This window comes from Crocodylus porosus, unplaced genomic scaffold, assembly GCF_001723895.1.
Source record: "Crocodylus porosus isolate Cpor-Errol unplaced genomic scaffold, CroPor_comp1, whole genome shotgun sequence".
Lineage (NCBI taxonomy): Eukaryota > Metazoa > Chordata > Crocodylia > Crocodylidae > Crocodylus > Crocodylus porosus.
The window spans coordinates 19,400,811-19,420,892 of record NW_017728948.1 but is presented as its reverse complement, the minus strand read 5'-3'; the positions used below and the strand labels follow the sequence as shown (position 1 = coordinate 19,420,892).

The window sequence follows — 20,082 nt, the reverse complement described above, 5'->3', positions numbered from 1 at the left end:
TACAGGTTATAGTAATTCTGTCCTAACAAATTGTGCAGTTACACAGAATACTGCCAAATACTATAATATTCAAAAGTGATTTTTTTTATTATTATTATTATTATTATTATTATTATTATTATTATTTTATTTTAAATCCCAGAATTGTTCAGTAAGTTTGTAGGGGAAGATGTGTACATAAAACTAACTAACTGAAAATAATTATTGAAAGGGTTTGATGAACCAAAACTGTGTTGCTCCACTCTTCCCCAGGACAAATGGGAAAGATTTCCCAGCTGTTCAAATGCTCCCAGAACTGGCAGTGGAAAACCAGCTGTTCCCCAGCCTGGGGTGACCCCTCTTGGGAATATTTCTACCCTGCAATGGTAGAAATGAATGCCTTTCCACAGCCAGGGTGAACAACGTATGTTATGACACTGAACAGTTAGGAGATAATGTTTACCTGAAACTTTCCAACACATTCTGCTTCAGCAGTTTGTTTTCATGATCTTCAAAGTGTCTCTCGTGTTTATATAAACACTTCTGTTTAGTATCAGAAATGGCTGATTGAAAAATCTTAATTTACTACTATTGTTACTGGTAGTCTATGTTAACTCACATCTGATATATCCATTAGACCTGTGTCAGAGACTCCAGCTAATATCACCAAGAACTTTGCATGTTTACGTGAAATTTTGCCAATACTGCAATCAAGCAATAGCCGCATGTTGTATTTTAACCACTAATTTAATTACCTAACTATTTACCGCTGCTTACAGCCTTTTGGAGAGGTTGTTGTGTTAACGTCATTAAAGGAAATGTCTTGAATTGGATTCTTGCCAGGTTTTGTAAATCACTGCATGGAGAACTTGTTGCTAAATCAGTCTTTTTGGCTGTCTTCACAAGAGAAGAACAACGGTAAACAAGAAGAAGCCAGAATTGAAGTCTCTATAAATGAAGAGTCTCTAAATTTGATGTACAGAGATCTTTTAATACAGGAAGGTAAGGAATAATGTATTTGCAATGACTATGTATGGCATCTTCCCTCTTTAAGATGGTATTTGGAATGCAAAAGGAAACGCAGTAAAGGTCTAATTCAGTCCTTTGCGTTCAGTAGAAACCTCACTAGGAAGGGAGGTTCAAACAAATTCCATAGTATTGACTACAACATTAGAAGAATTTTAAATCTTTTTAGTATTAGAAGTACAGTGTAGGACATAGCTACAGAATATTTTTAACATAAGTTTCTTTTACAATCCCAGTAAATAAATGCATCTGGGAGTGGATACTTAAAAAAATGCTTGTCTCTTAAAATGCACAAGGATCCAGATTCTACCATTCTTAAGGTGCAGACAGATGAGTAGATTATAATGAGGTAAATGGGAGGAGTTGACCATGTGCTGTTTGATCTGCAGTAAGAGTTTTATTTGTCTACCCTATGGGAATAGAAGCTCAGAAATTTATCTCTGACTGTAACACCTGCTAAGTTTATCAGGGGGATTTTTTTCCTTACATCTTTAACTCAGTAAAATTTCTTCATCTGTCACACAGTTGCATAAGTATACTCATTTACATCAATAGGTAAGTGAGGCTGCAATATCATGCCAATGGGGCAGTAAATCACTTGATATATCTTTTTGATACCATAAAATATTGCAATCTAAGAATTCTACAGATAATTTTTGTCTCGGCTTTATGGTTTGAACACATTGCAAGTTTTACACACTGAACACATTTTATGATTGTATCCTAGTTCACCCATAAAATTGCTTTAAGTTGGAAGCATTCCTAGTAACAGTTCCCAGATTAAGGGTTTTGATGACAAATGGGGTCACAAACCCCATATGAACACAGCTGGAAATGCTAGTTTCATAGCTTGGAAAGATTGAAAACACTGAAATACAGGTTAAAAACAAATTGGGGAAAAACTTTTATGACAAAATAGTCTAATGAATTCTGTTCAGTTAAAATAGTAAGTTGGCCTACTTTAAAGCACGTGCAACATTAAAACGACTGAAGTACTACAAAATTTGAAACCTGACGTGCATTGCTTTTATTTTAAGGGACATTCTTTGTCTTGTGTTCTGACAACCTCATAAAAGAGGTGACAGCTGCAGATACTGTAGTGAAAGTTTATCAGAATGAGTTTGTGACTGAAGACACATCTGGTGGATCACTGAGTGATGACCTGACTTTAGACAATAAAGTCACTACAGAACCTTTGATTCCCTTTCATCAGTAGGTACCTGACTTCAGTCTTCTATTTCATAAGTACAAGTATATTTATTTACATATAGACACTTTAAAATGAAGGCATTTGGGGCTGGCTTTGTGGATATCACCCTTTATTCAGGAAGTCCATTGATTTTTCTCATTCCCTTCTTATACTTCTTACTTCCTCCGTGCTGTAAGGAAAATGCTTAAGGTCATATGTAATAATAAATCAAGTGCCTTTTTCTTGACTTACAATGGCTTTCCATTTTTAATGCGGTAGAGAGCATATTGGTTTTGAGAATTTTTTAGGTTGGTGGATACGTTTTTACTTTCCACATGTGAGCAACTGTAACTCAGAAATGTCTGAGTGGGGAGAAATTGCTAGCCTATTATGTCATTCCACCATTTGGCAACTTCTTGTTGCAGCCTCCTTGGGGCTCAGGCTCATGTTGTTAATCTGTCAGTGGGCCTTTCCTTCTTCGTTATTGCAGGGATTAGCAGAATGTCATTTTCTGGCCCATAGAGGTCTGAGGCTGAAGTAGGCCCCATAAGTAAGTGCTCATTAGTGGGTACTAGGAAACCCCAGGCCACTGACTCTTAGAAAAATATCAGAAACACCATTTTTACTGCTGCTAAGAGAGCAAGCAAACAAAAGCAAATACAAAATGGCTTCTGCTGCCCTCCCTGAAGAAACGCATTGGCTAAACCAGTCTATGAGCCAGAATAATTCTTTAATCTCAGTTACCGTATTTTCTCATGTTCCACATGCCCCCAGACAAGACATGCATCTTGTTCTTGGAAGGTACAGTATATAAAGCAAGAGATTCCTAGAGCTAGGTCTGACTGTGACATAAGATTAAGTCCTCTTGGAAACTTAAGAGCGTTTAGGAAGGATAGCATCCCAGGGGACACCCTGGATGAGGCAGCCAGAGCTTCTAGGTATGGCAGGGCATGCATAAGCTACAGTGTTCAGCCAGTAGAGACTGTGGTTGTGAGGGAATAAACACAGGACTCTGCCCATTCTGCATGCCAGGGTCACAGAAGTGGCAGCTGCCTTGGCAGCATTAGAGCACAATGTCTGCATACTTCTAATTTTGGAGGGCTGATTTTTTTTTTTTTTGGGGAGTGGAAGGGTGTGCGTAGCAAATACAGTATTTGATTTTATTCATGTAACTCGCAACACAATACTGGGGAAAAAGTGCAAGACATTGAAACTTAGCTCTCTAGATAGTCAAGCCTACTTTTGCTCTTTAAAAACGTGCTTATTGTTTGTACTGTGGTGGAACCGACAACCTAGCCCCTTAGTCAGCATTTGCTGTGCAAGGCATTATACAGATAACAGAATAAAAAGATGCTCCCTGCCCCAAAAAGCTTCAGTTTGAAATGAACGTAAGATTTTTTTTTTTTTTTTTTTTACTGGCACTTAGCAAACCTGAAAATAGAGAAATGTGTTAAATTTCACATTGAATATCTTAGCATAGCTATTTTATGTGGCTAAATGTAGTTAGAGCTGCTGTGTTAACTTTGCAATGCTGCTACCATCAGCACCTGGGGAAGTAGAGTTAGTGAGAAATTTTACATAAAAGAAAATTTTCAGAGAGAAAGTATTTGTGGAAATTGATGAGATTTCCCCCCACCCCCTTTTTTTTCCTTCTAGTTTTTACCTCTAATGAATATTTGATCATAATATGATTTGCATAATCAAGAGGATGGAGAATAATTTTATGACATTTCAATAATTTCCATATATGATCCTTAGTTGCCAGAGTGAAAGAAGTTTACAATTCTGAAAACCACAGGAAAAAAACCACTAAAATGAATAATAGACTGAAAGAAGTAGGCATAAAATATCATTGGGACTGTCAAAAAATTTTAGTGAGGTGTTTTTTAACTTAATTTAACACTTTTTTTCTTCCTTTCTGTTCTAGGTGGTTTCTTAAAGTCTGTTCTGATTCTATTGATTTTACTTGCAAAACAAAATCTCAACCCAGTGAGCAAATTGGTAAGAAATTCTTTCCAATCCTTGTATCTATTCTTTTTATCTATCACAGAGCTAAACTTTAAATGATTTAGAAATGCTAATAGTATACCCTTACAGTAGCAGAATTGCTTTTAAATCATTGTACTGCGCTGCTAGTGATGCATAAAAGTCTGTTTTTTATATCTCAGTGCAGTATATCTCTAGAGCGTCTTTCATCCAAAAATGCTTAACAGACTATGTATATCTAATTCTTGTTTAAGCAATGATGATATGCAGCATGTTTTGACTTAAAGGTCTTATCCACTCTACTTTTCAATGCTATTTTATTGCTTTTTTTATAAATACTACTCATTCACATGAGGATGATGGATCAAGTAGCTTTATAATGCAATCTAGTCAAAAGGAATGAGAATAAGTTTATAGACTCTTCCCAAAAGTATGTATTTAAAGTTTGCCAATTAGAAAGGTAAATCAAAAAAATCCAAGGATTTTAATATGCATGTTGTCATACATACAGATGCCCTGCCCCATGGCTAAAACTGCCACAAATACAAAGATTAATTATTTACCACTCACTGGCATTTCCTGTTTGTATACTAATCCAGAAGTGAAACAGTGCTGTGCACGGATGCTATACAAGGCATTTACTGTAGGCCAAATCCTGCAGACCATACTAGGGCAAAGTACTGGTATCAACAATTAAACCCTTAAAGCTCTGATATTGTTTGAAAATTGAGAGATGTAGTTGGGACAAATTAGGAGGAGGGAAATTTCGTCAAATTTTAAAAACCATTTTTTTTTTCCCCCCCAAACGTCAAAATTCAGAAAATATTTCAACCAACTCTAGGGATACTCGAAAAAATAGTAGTTGTTTCATTTTTAGTTTTGAAATTCTGAAAAGTGAATGGAATTGCCCAGGTATTGTAAGGATTGACTGACTGTGGGATTGACTTTCTCTTTGTTCTATACTGAAGTGCTTGAAATAGTAATAGCTTGCTTTTAAAGTACCTAAAGGTAATAAATCTTTCCTCAGAAAAGTCATTCAACAATCTCAGGATTATCACAGGCCATTATTGTTTCCTTTTATTATGCTGAGTTGCAGTCTGCCTCTTCAAATTAATGCATCTCCAAATCCTTATTGTGCAGCAACAGGATCTTCTCTAGCAGTGACCAGCTACAAAAGTGCTGCTCCCGAAGAGATTAGCTTCCAGAAGGGGGACAAAATCGAAATCATTGGCTACTTCATTGAATGCATGCCATGGTTTATTGGAAGGCATGTATTTACTGGTCAAATTGGTTTTGTAAAGACAACTCATGTTATACCTGACACCTCTAGAACTGAGTAAGTTGTATGCGTATAATAATTTATCTGTGGCCCTTTTTTGTTTTGTTTTTTTTAAATAGCTTATAGTTTTCAAATGCGTATTATATTTAAAACTCTTTAGATCTCTTTCTAGAGATAATTACCATAGTGTGATGTGTTTCCATGTCAACAAATAGAAGGGAAACTACAGCACAAGGTGTGATGCTGTCCATTATTAATTTCAGATCCAGATTGCTGTATTGAGAGAGACAGTTCATGTAGTATCAGGATTGATCATCACAAATATATTTGATCAGTCTTACTTTCTTGGATCAGAAATTCCAGCCAGTTTTTCTATTACAGTTGCCTCCATATTTGGTGACCTCCAGTAATCAGGTTTAAATAGATGCAGGCACTTTTGCTTTGAGTGTGGGCAGTCTGTGTACACTGCAAACTTCAGCTTGCATTGCAGTGTAGATCTTAGTTGCATTGCAAATCTTAGTTGAGTTCATTCATTAATGACTGTAAAGAAAGCTAGAAGGCTCTTCTTTTTTTTTAAAAGCCTTGTTGAATATTTAACCTTCAAAGTTTAATGCAAAGGCAATAACATAATGTACTTAGTCTTGCTACAGTGAATGAATTAATATTTTAATAAATGATATATTACAGTACAGAAATACCAAGAAAGCTTTCTCTGATTTACTTCAAGAGTGATTACCAGCTTCCAGAATTGGCATTTATCAATGCATATTGGCATGCAGAGTAACCATTATCAATTTATCCACTGAGCTGGCAGCACTCACAAGCTGTGTTATCCTCTAGTGAGCAAACTGTTAAAGTGGGAGGTAATGCATGCTATGATAGTGTATGGAAGCCAAATATACTTTATTCCTGTGCATTCATTGAATAAATATGGGGCAAACCACTTTATTCAAAACTGCTGCTTCATTTGTAGCTCCCAAAATTTGGATTTTCTGGAAGAGGAAGAGAAATTGTTTCTCGCCAAAGAAAAAAATGCTGTGGAAGAGGATGTGATGCATTTAGTCAAGCAAACATTAAATACAGAAGTTTTCACTGTATATAGAATAGGTAAGGATGGATTTTATTATCTGAAAAACCGATTCTTTCCTCAGGACCCATGACTGATTCCTGTTAACCCCCAGATATTTTTATTCACTCTTTCTATAGTTGTCAGTGCTATGTTTTCCCCTTTGTTGTTGCTGTTAGAAATTGCATGCAGAAGTCCTTTTAGATCATCTTTGCTTTTCCTGCTGATGCAACACTGTCTCTTCAAGGTATTCAACAATTCCTTTTGTCCACTTTTAAATGGACTAAGTAATGTTTCTTCTGTGACCCCAAGACACTATTCTATGGTTAAGTAGATTTTTCAGCTTTCAAACACAGAGTGGGATTATAAAAGTGGCAGTGCATACACTCAGTTGTTTTATTATTAATAAAACCGGTGCAATTGTTGAATGCTAATGAAAACAAACACATGCCTCTGAGCTTGAATAAGCTCTCAAAAGACTGTAGAAGTCCTGCCTGTAACTATCAGTACCAATGTAATATTTTCTTTTAGTAGAAGTGGCTTTTTGATATAGTCACTGCTTTTAAAGCCCTCTCACCTTCCACAATGGATAGAAATAACAGGAAAAGTGAATTCAGTGTCCCATTCTTTTACTAAATCAAGGCCAAGAGTGTTTCCTGATTTTTAGTACAAATAGGATTAAACCTGCATTTGCCAGAGACCAATTTCTTGTATTTAATTCATTTTCCCTTGCATAATATTTGACAAGTATAACATGTCTCAGAAAAAAGTGCCTCATCATGCCTTGCCATGTATTTCAGTTTATTTAACATGCTTTCTATGATCTGGCCTGTTAGGTAATTTATGGATTGGCAGATGCCTAACTGGTATAACTTTAGTCAAATCAGTAGAGCCACATCAGATCTTTTAGTGCTGCATACTGATCCTACATCTTGGTAATGTCCATCACTGTGATATGACATAAATGTATTTTAGCATCAAAGAGGTGTTTATAGCTCTGGTCAGGGGGATGTGCAAGAAGTATGGTTTTGTTGGTAATAGGGTGGATCCACAGGGAGTGAGGTAGCACAGTTGTGCATGTGAGCTCTTGGCTCTGGCTCTGCCTGGAATCACTGCTTTCACTAAACTCACTGAATGTGTGGCATGGTGAAAGGTGTGGGCATGTGGCCACATTCTCACTTGCCCTGTTTCTGATCCCATACTACCATTTTACTGGTCCGGGTCTACAGTTGGGAGAAATGTTAGACAAACTTTTAGGGATCTATTCTGTGGCCGTGTTGGTCTGAGAAAAATAAATACAAAACTCTTGGTTCAGAGGTGATACCTTTTATTTGACCAACTAAAAAGTAGCAAAAAAAAAAAATGTATTTCTATGCAAGCTTTTGGGCACATGCATCCTTCTTCAGGCTGAGGAGAAATCAAAGGTTGTAAAAGCCCTCTTAGGTAGAAAATAAACTCCATTTTGCACAGGGGAAGTCGAGGCTGGCCATGTATTTCCTAGGAAGAGTCCTTTTGTCAGAGAGTTGCTCTGTGATGTGCAGATAAGGCAAAGTGACACCTTCAGATCTGGGAAAGAAGTAAATACAGCCTAAGCTAAATAAGACATAAAACAATTACTTTTGTTTAACTCCATTATGTGTAAATAACATAGAATAAATGCACACAGTGGTCTTATGGCTTATTATCTCTTCCATCTGATGATTTCTCTGAACACTACAGGTAACAACAACCCTCTTCCCTTTTAAATGGTCATGTAGTTTTTTTCAGAGTTTAGGTTATCTATTTCAACTTCCCTTGACTTGTTTTGTAGCTGCTTCTGATGACTTTCCTCCTTTGGTTCACTGCCATCTTCCTCTTCTATAAGAGTTAAGTCATTGTTCAATCTGTTTTTTAGCTTGGGCTATATCTGTTTCTTTCCCACACCTGAGGAACGGCACTTTGTACCCAAAAGCTTGTCCAGTCTTACCTAAGTTTGTTGGTAATAGGGTGGATCCACAGGGAGTGAGGTGGCACAGTCACGCATGTGAGCTCTTGGCTCAGGTAAATATCATATTTACCTGAATAATTAGGTTCTATAGCTGGAAAATTTATAAATTTTGTTTTACTTTTCCAGGTATAGAAGCTAATTTACTGGAGGGTTGTCTTGCATTCATGTGCTCCCTGCCTCCTCCCATGCCCCTCCACTGCTGCAGGCAGGAAAGCAGCAGCATAGGGGCAGGTAACGGGGAACAGGTGAGGCAGCTGGGGCGGGAAGGGGGCAGACATCTCCCTTGCTCTCTGCCCCACTCCCCTTCCAATTCTTCCCCCGCAAATGAATAGTATGGGTTTTATAACAATACAAATGCCAATATAATACCATTGATTAGCACTGGAAGGCCTTAATAAAGCTGAAATTAGGTCTGTTAGTTTAATTCCATAATCCTATATTTTAGATGTTCTGCCACTTCTTTTGTGCATTTAGCAAGTGTAGAGTAATGAGCCTTTTCATTAAAGTATGGGTACTTAAATGAGAAAGCATCAGAAACCTTGTTAGAAGATTGTGCAATAAAACACATCTTACTGGAACTGACAAACTCATTAAGGAATGCACACACAACCAGTTAAGAGGCTTACTTTCAATTGATTAGAAATTCTCTGAAGAAGGCGTGATAGCCTCTCTTTATATAACACAATGATTGTTCCATATTTTATAGATGTGCATTATTAAACGGACTTAACCTTTTAAATTTGTTTCCTGAACCTGACAGCTAGAAAATGTGTAAGCAAGAAAGAGTGACACCTAATGGAAGTAGAGAATGAAGATAATGTGGATACCTCCACCTAAATTTTTCATGCATGCTAATATGGTTATCCACCAGCATGTTGCTAGAATGGTCTGGTATATGACTACTCATCTTTTTTGCCAATAAATTACTGTTTCTTGAAATGATTTTTTTAGAAGTGTGACACTAAAACTCATTTGAATACTACTACTAATGAATAATAGCTTAATATGCCAGAGCTATAACATGTTTGTTGTTTTTAAAGAAATCTTGCATTCTAAGGGTAATGTTTATAAAGTTACATAACAGTATGTGTAGGTTGATATAGGTTCTACATAATGCAATAGCTACTTATTGCTAATTAAACTATTCTGAGTCTTACACCAAATTTTATGATTACAGCCATATCCTGGCATACCTTTGGGCAAGGGTGCACATAAGTACCACATGCAGAGGCAAAGAACATGAATAAGATAACACAGAACTCATAGAAGTGGAGGGAAATTTACCTTTGAGTTAATGTTTGTTAATTTTTACAACTTTCTAAAAATACTCCAGTATTTTTAATTTTTATAATATACTTTGTGTACATTAGGGTATTTAAAACCAAACAAATGGGCAAAACACACAATGTAATTAATATTATTATTTTTATTGTCTTTTAGATGGATTAGAACAATTGGAATTTCAGAAGCCTTATGAGCACGGTAAAGGACATAATAAGCGTTTTTTGTATTACTTTTCATTATATTGCCATGTTCAGTCTTATCATGGCAGCATTCATGCCAGCTCCCAACTGTACAATTCACTACACCTTTTCACATCTGAAAACTTGTTTCTACTTCATATCATTCCCTTCCCCATGCACTTTGTTGTATGTATTGTTTTTTGGGGTTTATTGGTATTAAATACTCCGTGTCAGACTTTTTCCTTCCACTTGCATATTAGCCACATGCTGTGCAATATTGCTGTGACCTTCTCTAGCAGAAAGAAAGCAGAATGTGGCTTTTTTGATACCTTGGGAATATTCAGTTCTAAATTACATTGGCTTGCAAATCTGCTAAAAGTCTCATGCTCATCTACTGTTTTCCTGATGGTTTATTCTTTTCCACTGTGTTTTTCTTGGTTGAGTGTGATGTCATTTTAATATTAACTTGCATTTTAGTGTTTTCTGCCCCATCCTGGATCAGTGTGAGGCACTGAATGCATGTGTAAGACCACGTGGCCCCATCCTGTTTAAACTTACATTCTTCCAGTATAAACCGAGAATCCTTGATGTTCCTGCAGGATTGTTATTGGACCAGAGTCCTGTGAAATTCTTCATAGGAATCTCCAACAAGCTCTTAATGATACTCACTAATTTCTAATCAACAACATTTAGAGGCATTTCTCTTCCCAGTGATCTGTAGGAGAACTCTCCAGCAATTGGGAAAGGAGGGAGTAATCTTCCTGTCCTTTCATAATCCCATGGAGCATTCAGGTGTCACAACAATGGTAGTGGTAGGAGAACCTGAATAGTGAGAAACAAATCATTAACTGGTGCAAATTGGGGAATCTATCTGAATGTTATTAACGACAGTGGTTTTTATAAAATTAATTTGTGTGCATATATGTATATTAAAATTAATAATTCATTGTAATTATAGTACATACATTTAAATAATCTATATGGAATAATCAATTGTATTCACTGTATTTATATAGGGATAGTGTTAATTTTATTATGTATTACAATTAATCTTAAAAAAATAAGAATATTACCTATCAACTTTTCACATTTCCTTAGGAAAATTTTATTAGTGTTTTCCTTAAGTGTTGAATTTCTTGCCCCATATGCTTTTAACTTGCATTTATTTACCTGGATCCTTAACTGACTTTTGTATTGCAGACTTTTCACATCACACATCTCGCACAGAGTTCAGTAGAACGAAGAAGGTGAAAGAATTCCTGATGAAGTGTAAAGATTCACAGCTCCAGTTGGAAAGGACAGTGAGCCAAGAAAAGGATGTTTATAGCTCTTCAAATAAAGAGACCATTCCCATGTCTGAAGAACCACGTTTCTGCATACATCAAGATGGAGATGATCTGGAGTCTGAGGTCCTTCAGTCTTTGTTACTGTTTTTAAACAGTCAAGAGTATGAGAGAGACTTCAAAAATCTCTATGACTTCTCATTCCCATTTCTGAGCACCACATTTTATGGCTATAGCGGTGAGGATGAACTAGTTGACTATTTTAGATTGGCAAGAGAGGCAGCAAAAAAAGCAAATATGCCTTGGGCCCTGATGAGGCTATGTTTTCTTTTGGGTAGACTGAGTGTTAGAAAGATGAAATTTTCTCAAGCACGGGTTTATTTTGAAGAGGCCATGGGAGCAATGAAAGGAGATTTTGGTGACCTGTATCTGGTTATCGCTCTTTATACAAATCTAGCAGCCATTTACTTGAAGCAGAAGAACAAAGAAAAAAGCGCTCGCATTTTTGACAAGGCCGCATCCCTGCTTGTGGGGATTCCCAGCTGCGTTTGCAGCACTGACATGGAGTCGGATATTCTAAGGAATGCCTTAAAGAGGACAGTAGTGAGTCGGAGCAAGCATGCAGAGGCTAGAGCATGCTTTCTTTTGGTAAAACATTACACAAAACTTAAACAGTACGAAGAGGCTCTACCATTTCTAGAAAGGCTGCAATTATTGAATAATGAGTTGGGTTTGCAAAACAGCTCCTTGTCAATCAACTGCTATTTTAAACTGGGTGAATTCTACAGTCAGAAATACTTGCCACACATTGTGCTAAGCTGCGTAAGGATTGCTTCTTCCCAGGGCTCAGGTACTCTAATCAGTTGTTTGAGAAGCATTGATTTGGTTATGAAAAATGCACCCAAGCTGTATCAGCTTAGAAAAGCAGGACAAACACTCCCATCACAAATTGCACCTTACCTCAGACACGCACTTGCCTTGGTATTTACCAATGAACAACAAAACCTATGCAGCACAATTTATCTTGGCTTAGCAGAACTGTACAGGCATCACAGACAATATGGGAAAGCCATTGTTTGTATGGAGAAAGTACTAGACTCCAATACTTCACCCAGTGCCGAAGAAACTATTAACCACTTAGTTTTACTTGCTTGGTTATATATTCTGCACAGAAAAAATGCTGATGCATTGGTCATTTTAAATGCTATAGCAGACTCTTTTTGTGGAAGTCCGCAACAGTTAGGAGTTATTTATAATATGACTGGTATTGCTTTGAAAAGAGTGGAGAATATAAAAGAAGCAGCTGAGAACTACTACAAAGCTTTACAGATCTCCGAAGAGACTAAAATGACCCATAACCAAGCTGTTGTTTTGGCCAATTTTGGGATGTTATGTCTGGATTCAGCCGCTAGTAATTTGGCAGAGCGCTACTTCATCAAAGCCATGAAGCTGTTCTCAAGGCTTCCAAGCATGGATTGTGGCAGAGATTTTATTCAAGTCCTGCTCCAACTGGGATCCTATTATGTTAATGGCACCCATAAGGAAAAAGGATTATTTTATTATGAATGGGCCTTTTTGGTAGCAATGGAAACAAATAATTTGGAAAGTAGGTACACTTTCTTTCCTTTTTGATTTCAAATGTGCTGTGGCCATTTGGAAATGTTGGTATTCTGCTGATATTACTGTATCTTTATTTTCGTTACATTATTAATGACTCAGAGCAAACATCGCCCTTTTCCTTTGCTGTACTGTTCTAGTCATCATTAAGGGTGTAAAACAATTAGACTAGTTTACAGTTAGTTACACTGAACAGATGTAATTTTCATCTTTTGCTCTGATGCTACTGTATGGGAAGCTAACCCATTGCAACTTAAATTGTTTTTTCGAGTTTTAAAGCTATAGTGGCTGTGTCCGCTTACAGTGGCCTAGGAATAGATTAAATCAGGTGATGTATGCTGGTAAGAATGAAGGCCTTTCCACTCTTTGAAGCATATTGTTAATGAGGTGCTCTTAAGTATTTGATTTGTCAGAAATAATGTAGAACAAGGAATCTTAATGCAAAAGGTAAACACATTTAGAGAATAAAATAAAGGGGAAAATTTGGTTGAGCATACTCATACTCATCTCCAGTACTGTTATAGAAAGGAATCTGTGCAGTGAACATAGAGAGCATCCACTTCGTAATTTTTCAGTTAAGGGATGCAGATGAGTGGGTCAAATGATGGTTAAAAAAGCTACATTGCTGGTCTATCTAAATGATACTTCATTGGCCAGTTGGCAGGAGAATCGGAAGAGAACAGTGCACTTAGCCCACTTTATTTTGGAGACAAAGCATGAGGTCACTTCTGGCCTTAACTAGTTCAGATGGAGAAAGGGTGGAATGTGGTAGTGAAGTGTGATTTAATTTTTTTGTTTGGTGTTTTTTTGGCTATAATATAAAGCAGTGCTTGAAAAATCCTTATTATGTAAGGCGTTATTTCAGCAAACCAGGATCACAATAAGTAGAATTGAATTCTATTGGATTGCATTTTTAACCTTGTTAATAAGGATATATTTTTTGAGCATTTCAAACCTGTTTTCCTAGGTCAGCTCCAAGCTATTCAGCTGCTGTGCCAGTTCTACAGTAGAGTTGCTCCAGATGGAGCCCAGTGTGTCATCTACAATGAATATAAATTATCGCTAGTTAGAAAAATGTCTGACAAAGTTTTGGAGGGACAAATTTTGGAAACCATCAGTCAGCTGTATCTCTCTTTAGGCACAGAAAGGTAAGATCCATTCTAAATGGTGTTGTTTTTGTTTTTAATTTTTAACAGGAAAGACTATGTGCTGGAGGGTGCCAGTGCTCGCTACATTCTTCTGGTATATCAGGTAGAGTGCAGTAGACTGCTCTGCCAAAATGCCTTGGCTTAGAATTAGAGGTATCCCTTTTCATCTCACAGATTTATTTGTCTAGGCTTTTTTTTAAATGACCTCAACGTTGGATTTACAAGGGTTTAGTACCAGCATTAGGAACCAAACAAACAAGCTGGACTTTTTTTTTTTCCTGCTGAAATAGTGTGACAATCATTGTGTCTCTACTGTGACTCAACACAGTTTTCTAATTTTGAGAGGTGGTTTTTGTATGGAAACATGTACCCTAAGCTTGGGACAGACATTGAAAAACCCTGAGCCTGAATTGATTCAGTTTAGTCTAACCTGGCTAGGCTAAACTAGTTTGTAACTGCACAGACATCCCTGCTGGACTGAAAAAATTTAGGCATGTGCTTGCAGTGGCTGAGACTAGAAGCTGCGGGGTGCTAGAGCAGCTCTCCCTGCCCTTGCACAGTGTTGAACTGAGTGGGGCATGGCCAGGCCCTGGCAGGATGCTCTTATTATTTGCAACCCCGCCACAAGCAGTCTAGCAGGGAATGTTTAACACCCCTAACTCTGTGTTTATTAGCCCATTAAGAAAATAAAGCCTCTCTCCATTAGTTCAAGCTCTTCTTAAACAGTTTTTCCAAGGAAGGATATTAAGCTACTGGTTGATTAGCTCCAAAAAGCCTGTCTGCCTTTGTCATCTCCCACAACACAGACTGTAGACCCCATGTGGCCTGCTAGCTAGTGCTGAGGTGTTTGCATAAGGCACAGGGGCAGGGCGGGGGTAATCCCTGCTTAGCAGGGAGAAGCCAGGTAGATGCTCTGTTCCTGCAAGTCTCTGCCACAGCTCTGGCCAGGGAGTAAAGGGGAGGTGCCATCCCTGCTGTGGAGCAGAGAGCCCCACCCAGCCCAGAGAGCATGCTGGGGGAGTCTGATTTATCTTTAAATCAGCAAGGGGTCTGGGACAGACACTGTATAAACTGGTTTGACCCAAATCAGTTAAGTCTGATACTGAATTCAACCAGGTTTATCTCAAACCAGTTTCATCCATTTTCAGACTAGTTTATATGCACTGAACATCTGTTCTGTGACAGGTTTAAACCAATTTCTGATCACTTAAACCAGTTTATGTGTAATGTCTGTCTCTAGTCCTACAAACTGACCCAAGTGGCCTGTACGTTTCTTTACCTGTTATGGCTGGAAATTCTGGCCGCCACCCTTCCCCCAGTGTCTGGTGTGTTGCAATGTCAATTTCCCCATGGAAGTGCCGTGGGGCAGGAGAGGGAACTCCATACCCTGTTCAGTTGTCCCCAGGGGGGGCGGGGGGTGTATGCAAATGCAGGCATCGGCCCCCGGGTGCCTGAGACCCATGGTATGCTACTGCCCTGGGCTCAGCCCAGCCACAGGACAGCCCAGCTGGAGTGGGGCAGGAGCTCCTCTTGACCCTGGGACATGCCTTTGAGCACAGAGGGGAAAGAGGGAAACTCTTACAATCTTCAGGATTTAAAGAAGTCCTGGGCTGCTGCTGCTCCTGCTGTGTGATGAGAAACAGGGGTGAGGTTGTGCTACTGCACCCCCTTTGAATCCATCCCTGGTGGTGAACATATTATCTGCACCATTCCCCTCCCCCCTCCCATTGGACAATTCTGCTGTTCAGGCAGTTTTATCTTGGATTATAAAGTTGTTTGTCTGTGACTTCAGTGCTTTGGAGCAAGCTTCAGTTGAGGGTTTTTCAAGCTTTTGGCATGTAGTAGTCCAAGCTGCTGCATCAGACACAGCTGGCCCTTCTGCATGCCTGAGTTTCAGACCATTATCATTGTACTAAATAAGATAATTGCTTTAGGCTATGATTGTTTTGAGAGATTGGCAGTGGTCAAGCAGAGATTGGAAGTTACTGTAATTAGCTTTAGGGGCTGTAGGACAAGTGACATGATGATGATGATATTTTGTCTGATTTTTAATTTCATATTATTTAACTCCTGCATGAAATTTACTGGGCAAGCTCTCTGTGTAAAATTTTTATTTTTTACATTGGATTGAATGGTAAAAATATCAAGCCCTAGACTCTGCTTCACTTTCATCAAATGGCCTAGAGGGTGACTGTGTCTCCAGCCACCAAATGTACCCCAGTTTTCTATTAAGTTTTCAAACTATACACTTACATCTGAGTAAATTTAGAATTTACTGTGTTTTCAGAATGGGCATATTTGTTTGTTTCCATCAGGTGGGTTGTGGTGAGTTTCGGCTAATATTGACTTGCCTTAAATGAAGACATTAGACTTTCAATCCGGAAATGAACACCAAACCCACCTTTTTCTCGTTGAATGTATTGACACTTGTTTTTGTTGTACATATCTGACACATGAACCTGGTGGTTCTCAACCTCATTAGACTCCAGGCACCCACCTAGAAAATAACCGTTCTTAAGGTGCCTGTACCTGGCAGCGAGGCTGCTCTAATGTGCAGGAATTAATCAAGTCTGCAGGAGCATGGTAATTACTGTGCTTCAGCAAACTCCAGTGCCATGTTCATCAATGTCCCTGGCCTGAAAAATGGTGGCGGAGGCACTTTAACTAAAACTCATCAAATGAGATATAAAGTGCCCCCGCCACCATTTTCTAGCATGGCGATATGGATACACATGATGCTCTGGGGGTTTTAATTAGAGCAGCTCTTGGAGCTGCTGCAGTTAAAGCACCTCTGCCCCCTGACCATGTGTATAATCTCCCTTCGCTTTCGCTCATTTTTCATTACTGATAAATGACACAATTCTTGTGTTGCAAACAACTTGGACTACAACAGGTCAGAATGTTTTTGACATTATAGATCCCCATTTGAAACCTCTCAGTTTATCTTTTGAATCATAAGTAGGCTTTTGCACACGTCACAGTGCCAATAATGTGTGGCACCCTTATAAGGATCTCATGTCACTTGGCTGTGAATCACTCTATTGTCTTGTCTGTGGCTTCTACACCACTACTCTCTTGGAGGCATTTGTGGTCAATTTACATCTGAACTTACTGTTGTAGTGATTCAGGATTTGAGGCCTCCTTTAACTCACTTTGCAGGTGTCCTCTCAGGTTGTTGGTTATAGCAGTTAATTAGGCACAAAAAGTCTGCCTATAGGTCTGCTAGTTTGTATTCTAATTAGAATGTGTCCACATCTTGCTTTGTTCACTTCTGTTTAGGTATATTGTTTCTCCTACAGAAAAATCTATATTTGGTTGTATAAGTCTAACCCAGCAACTCTGACTCTTTCCAAAAAGTTGCTGTTTTCTTATGAAACACCTTGGGCACTGAACACAACTAAATGTCTGTCTGCAGAAAGATCCTCTTTCGAACAGGGAATTGACAATGCACAAATCTGTCTTTGTTCTTTCTAAGAACATTTGCCAGAACACTGTTGGCACTTCTACCATGGAATAGCATTTGGCAGTCTCTTCTTGTATGTTCTTCCCCACCTTCCTTGTAGGCAGTAAAGTGTTTTTGTTGCTTACTTGTTTAATGCATTTGCTTGCTTGTTTAATCCTTTGCGATTTTACACCTAGGTAAAGGTTTCAATTTTTTAAATAAAATGCCTCCTGAACATACAAACTCTGATGCTTCCTGTTCCATTTCTCAGAAGGCAGCATAGATTCATGCCTTTTTAGCCTTTAAATCAGAGCGATATAGCATAAGCTTTTGTGAGACAGCTCACTTATACTGTGCAAGGACATAGCATGTGCTTTCATAGCACCTCTCCTATTTCTCAGAGCCATGAACATATCTAGTTGAAGATCCATTATCAACTTTTAGGTGCTTCCCTTCTGTTTCTTATGATTGGGACATACTTTTTACGTTTAACTCTTATGTGGAGTGAGGACTTCTCAAAGTCCTATACTAGTTTCGTAATTTAGCTTCCCCTGTTTGAGTGAACTGAAAACCATTAATGTATCAGGCACTTCAGAACCACCTGACTGCCTTCAGGAGGTCTGTATTCAAATGGTACCAACTGCTTGAAAAGAGAGAGAAGCACTGTTTGAAATTCCTTTGTTGTCTTCAGCATATCCAGAAAAATCAGCACACATGGAATTTCTAACTGCTGCTTTCATTCGGGATATGTTGTTCTTAATTTCTTTTTTACTCCTAGTATCATGTGGTGTTTATTCAGTGACCTCTTGTGAATACCTTGAGCACTAAATGATCTGATTTGATTCTCAGTCACAGTCCAGGTGGCTGTGCATGACTGCAAAGGCTTCAATGCATCCTGCATAGCTTTTTAATTTGGGAAGCTCAGCTGTTAGAAGAATAGGGCATTCATACACATACTTCTTTGCCCGTGATGTGCCAGAGATCTGTTGCTTCAAAGCAGACTCAATTAATTGAGCCTGCTCTGCATGCGAGCTGAGGTGAACTGTGTTGCACCATGTGCAGTTGTATAAGCAGCAAAATGCGCATCAGCGCACAGAAAATGGTAGCAGTGTGCTTTTGAACTAAAGCACCACTGAGGTGCTGTAGCTCAAAAGAGCATCGCTGCCATTTTCTCAGTGCTGACGCGCAGTTTGCCACTTATGTAACTGGCAGTGTCACAGCACTGGGCGCTTACATCTGTAAAAAGTACCCATAGTCTCCAAACATGCTGCTCGGATTGCAGGATGGTAATACTATGTATTTTACATCATGTTTTTGTTCTTTGGAAAGCCTTTATGCAACATTTAATTATTTTTAAAGATTTCTAAGTTTTGCTATATAGATCCACTACTTTGATATTTATCAAGATATTTGGTATTCATTTGGAGTTTTGAATATTTTAAGGGCTTTTTTTGTAATACTAAATGGTTCATATGTTGCTTTTCTCATGCATCTGGCATAAGCACATTTTAAAATGGTATATCTGATGAATGTGGTTATGTTGACTTGATGATGACTTCTGCGAATTGATCAAATTTCTCAAGTGAATATGCAAAGAGGGGTCAACCAAGATCAGTAGAGCTTGTGAATCGGGGTCAAAATATTGGTCAGGTTTTTTATCAGAAAGGCCTTTAGAATAAGAACATTGTGTCCTAGAACGGACTCCAAGGGAGAAGAGTCATCTCTAGTCAGGAAGATCAGATCAAGAAGCACCTGGGTTTTCTACAAAGGTTTAGGTTGATCACAGTGCAAACTGGTATATGTTTGGGGAGTTTAGATCAGGCAAAAAATGACCAGCCTGATCTAACTTCTCTAGATCACTTTTCTAGCTTTTTTTTTTTTTTAAATACAAGGATACAATTGGGCACCTTCCAGCAGCTGATTTTAATAAAAAATTACAGACTTACTTTAGCAACTTGTAAACTCTATCAGACCTCTTGATTACACCATTCTGGCCTGGCAACATGTTGCTATTTAAATTACCAGCTTGTTTGAGAACTGTCTGTATGAAGTGTTTATTCTCAAATGTATAAAGAGTTTTACCCACTTTTTTTTTAGTTTTACTCCCTATAGGTATATAAGGGGTGTACATCAAGATCTGGAGGAACGCTTGTTCACCAGAGTGCCCCAAGGGAATACAAGGTTAAACAGTCACAAACTCCTTCAAGACGGTTTCAGGCTGGACATGAGGAAGAATTTCTTTACTGTCCAAGCCCCCATGGCCTGGAATAGACTCCCTCCAGAAGTGGTGCAAGCGCCTACTCTGGACTCCTTTTAAGAGTCGATTGGATGCTTATCTTGCTGGGATCCTTTAACCCCCAGTGACTTCCTGCCCCTGGGGCAGGGGGCTGAACTCAATGATCCCCCGAGATCCCATCCAGCCCTAATGTCTATGAAATCTATGAACTTGGATCTAATTCACCTAAGGAGGTGTACTATGCAGATCGGGCTTACCCATGCCTGATCTAACTGAATGTGTGTATGTGTTCGTAGTACAGCCCTGGGGCTGGGAAAGCTCAGCTGCTCACTCAAGTCCCCAGGCAGCAGTTTTTCTACCCCCGCACCCTGACAGGTTATT

At 38.5% G+C, this 20,082-nt stretch overlaps 1 protein-coding gene across 4 annotated transcripts in view; it reads left to right on the top strand.

Moving 5' to 3' along the window:
- Positions 1-20,082, top strand: part of SH3TC1 (SH3 domain and tetratricopeptide repeats 1) — a 61,719-nt gene that overhangs the window by 27,985 nt on the left and 13,652 nt on the right. For all 4 annotated transcript variants that reach the window (XM_019553106.1, XM_019553103.1, XM_019553104.1 and 1 more), the window contains 8 exons: positions 823-981; positions 2,043-2,217; positions 4,122-4,195; positions 5,321-5,516; positions 6,433-6,566; positions 9,953-9,994; positions 11,176-12,864; positions 13,843-14,023. In XM_019553106.1, coding sequence (XP_019408651.1) covers positions 823-981; positions 2,043-2,217; positions 4,122-4,195; positions 5,321-5,516; positions 6,433-6,566; positions 9,953-9,994; positions 11,176-12,864; positions 13,843-14,023 — 2,650 coding nt within the window. The remainder of the gene's footprint in view (positions 1-822; positions 982-2,042; positions 2,218-4,121; positions 4,196-5,320; positions 5,517-6,432; positions 6,567-9,952; positions 9,995-11,175; positions 12,865-13,842; positions 14,024-20,082) is intronic.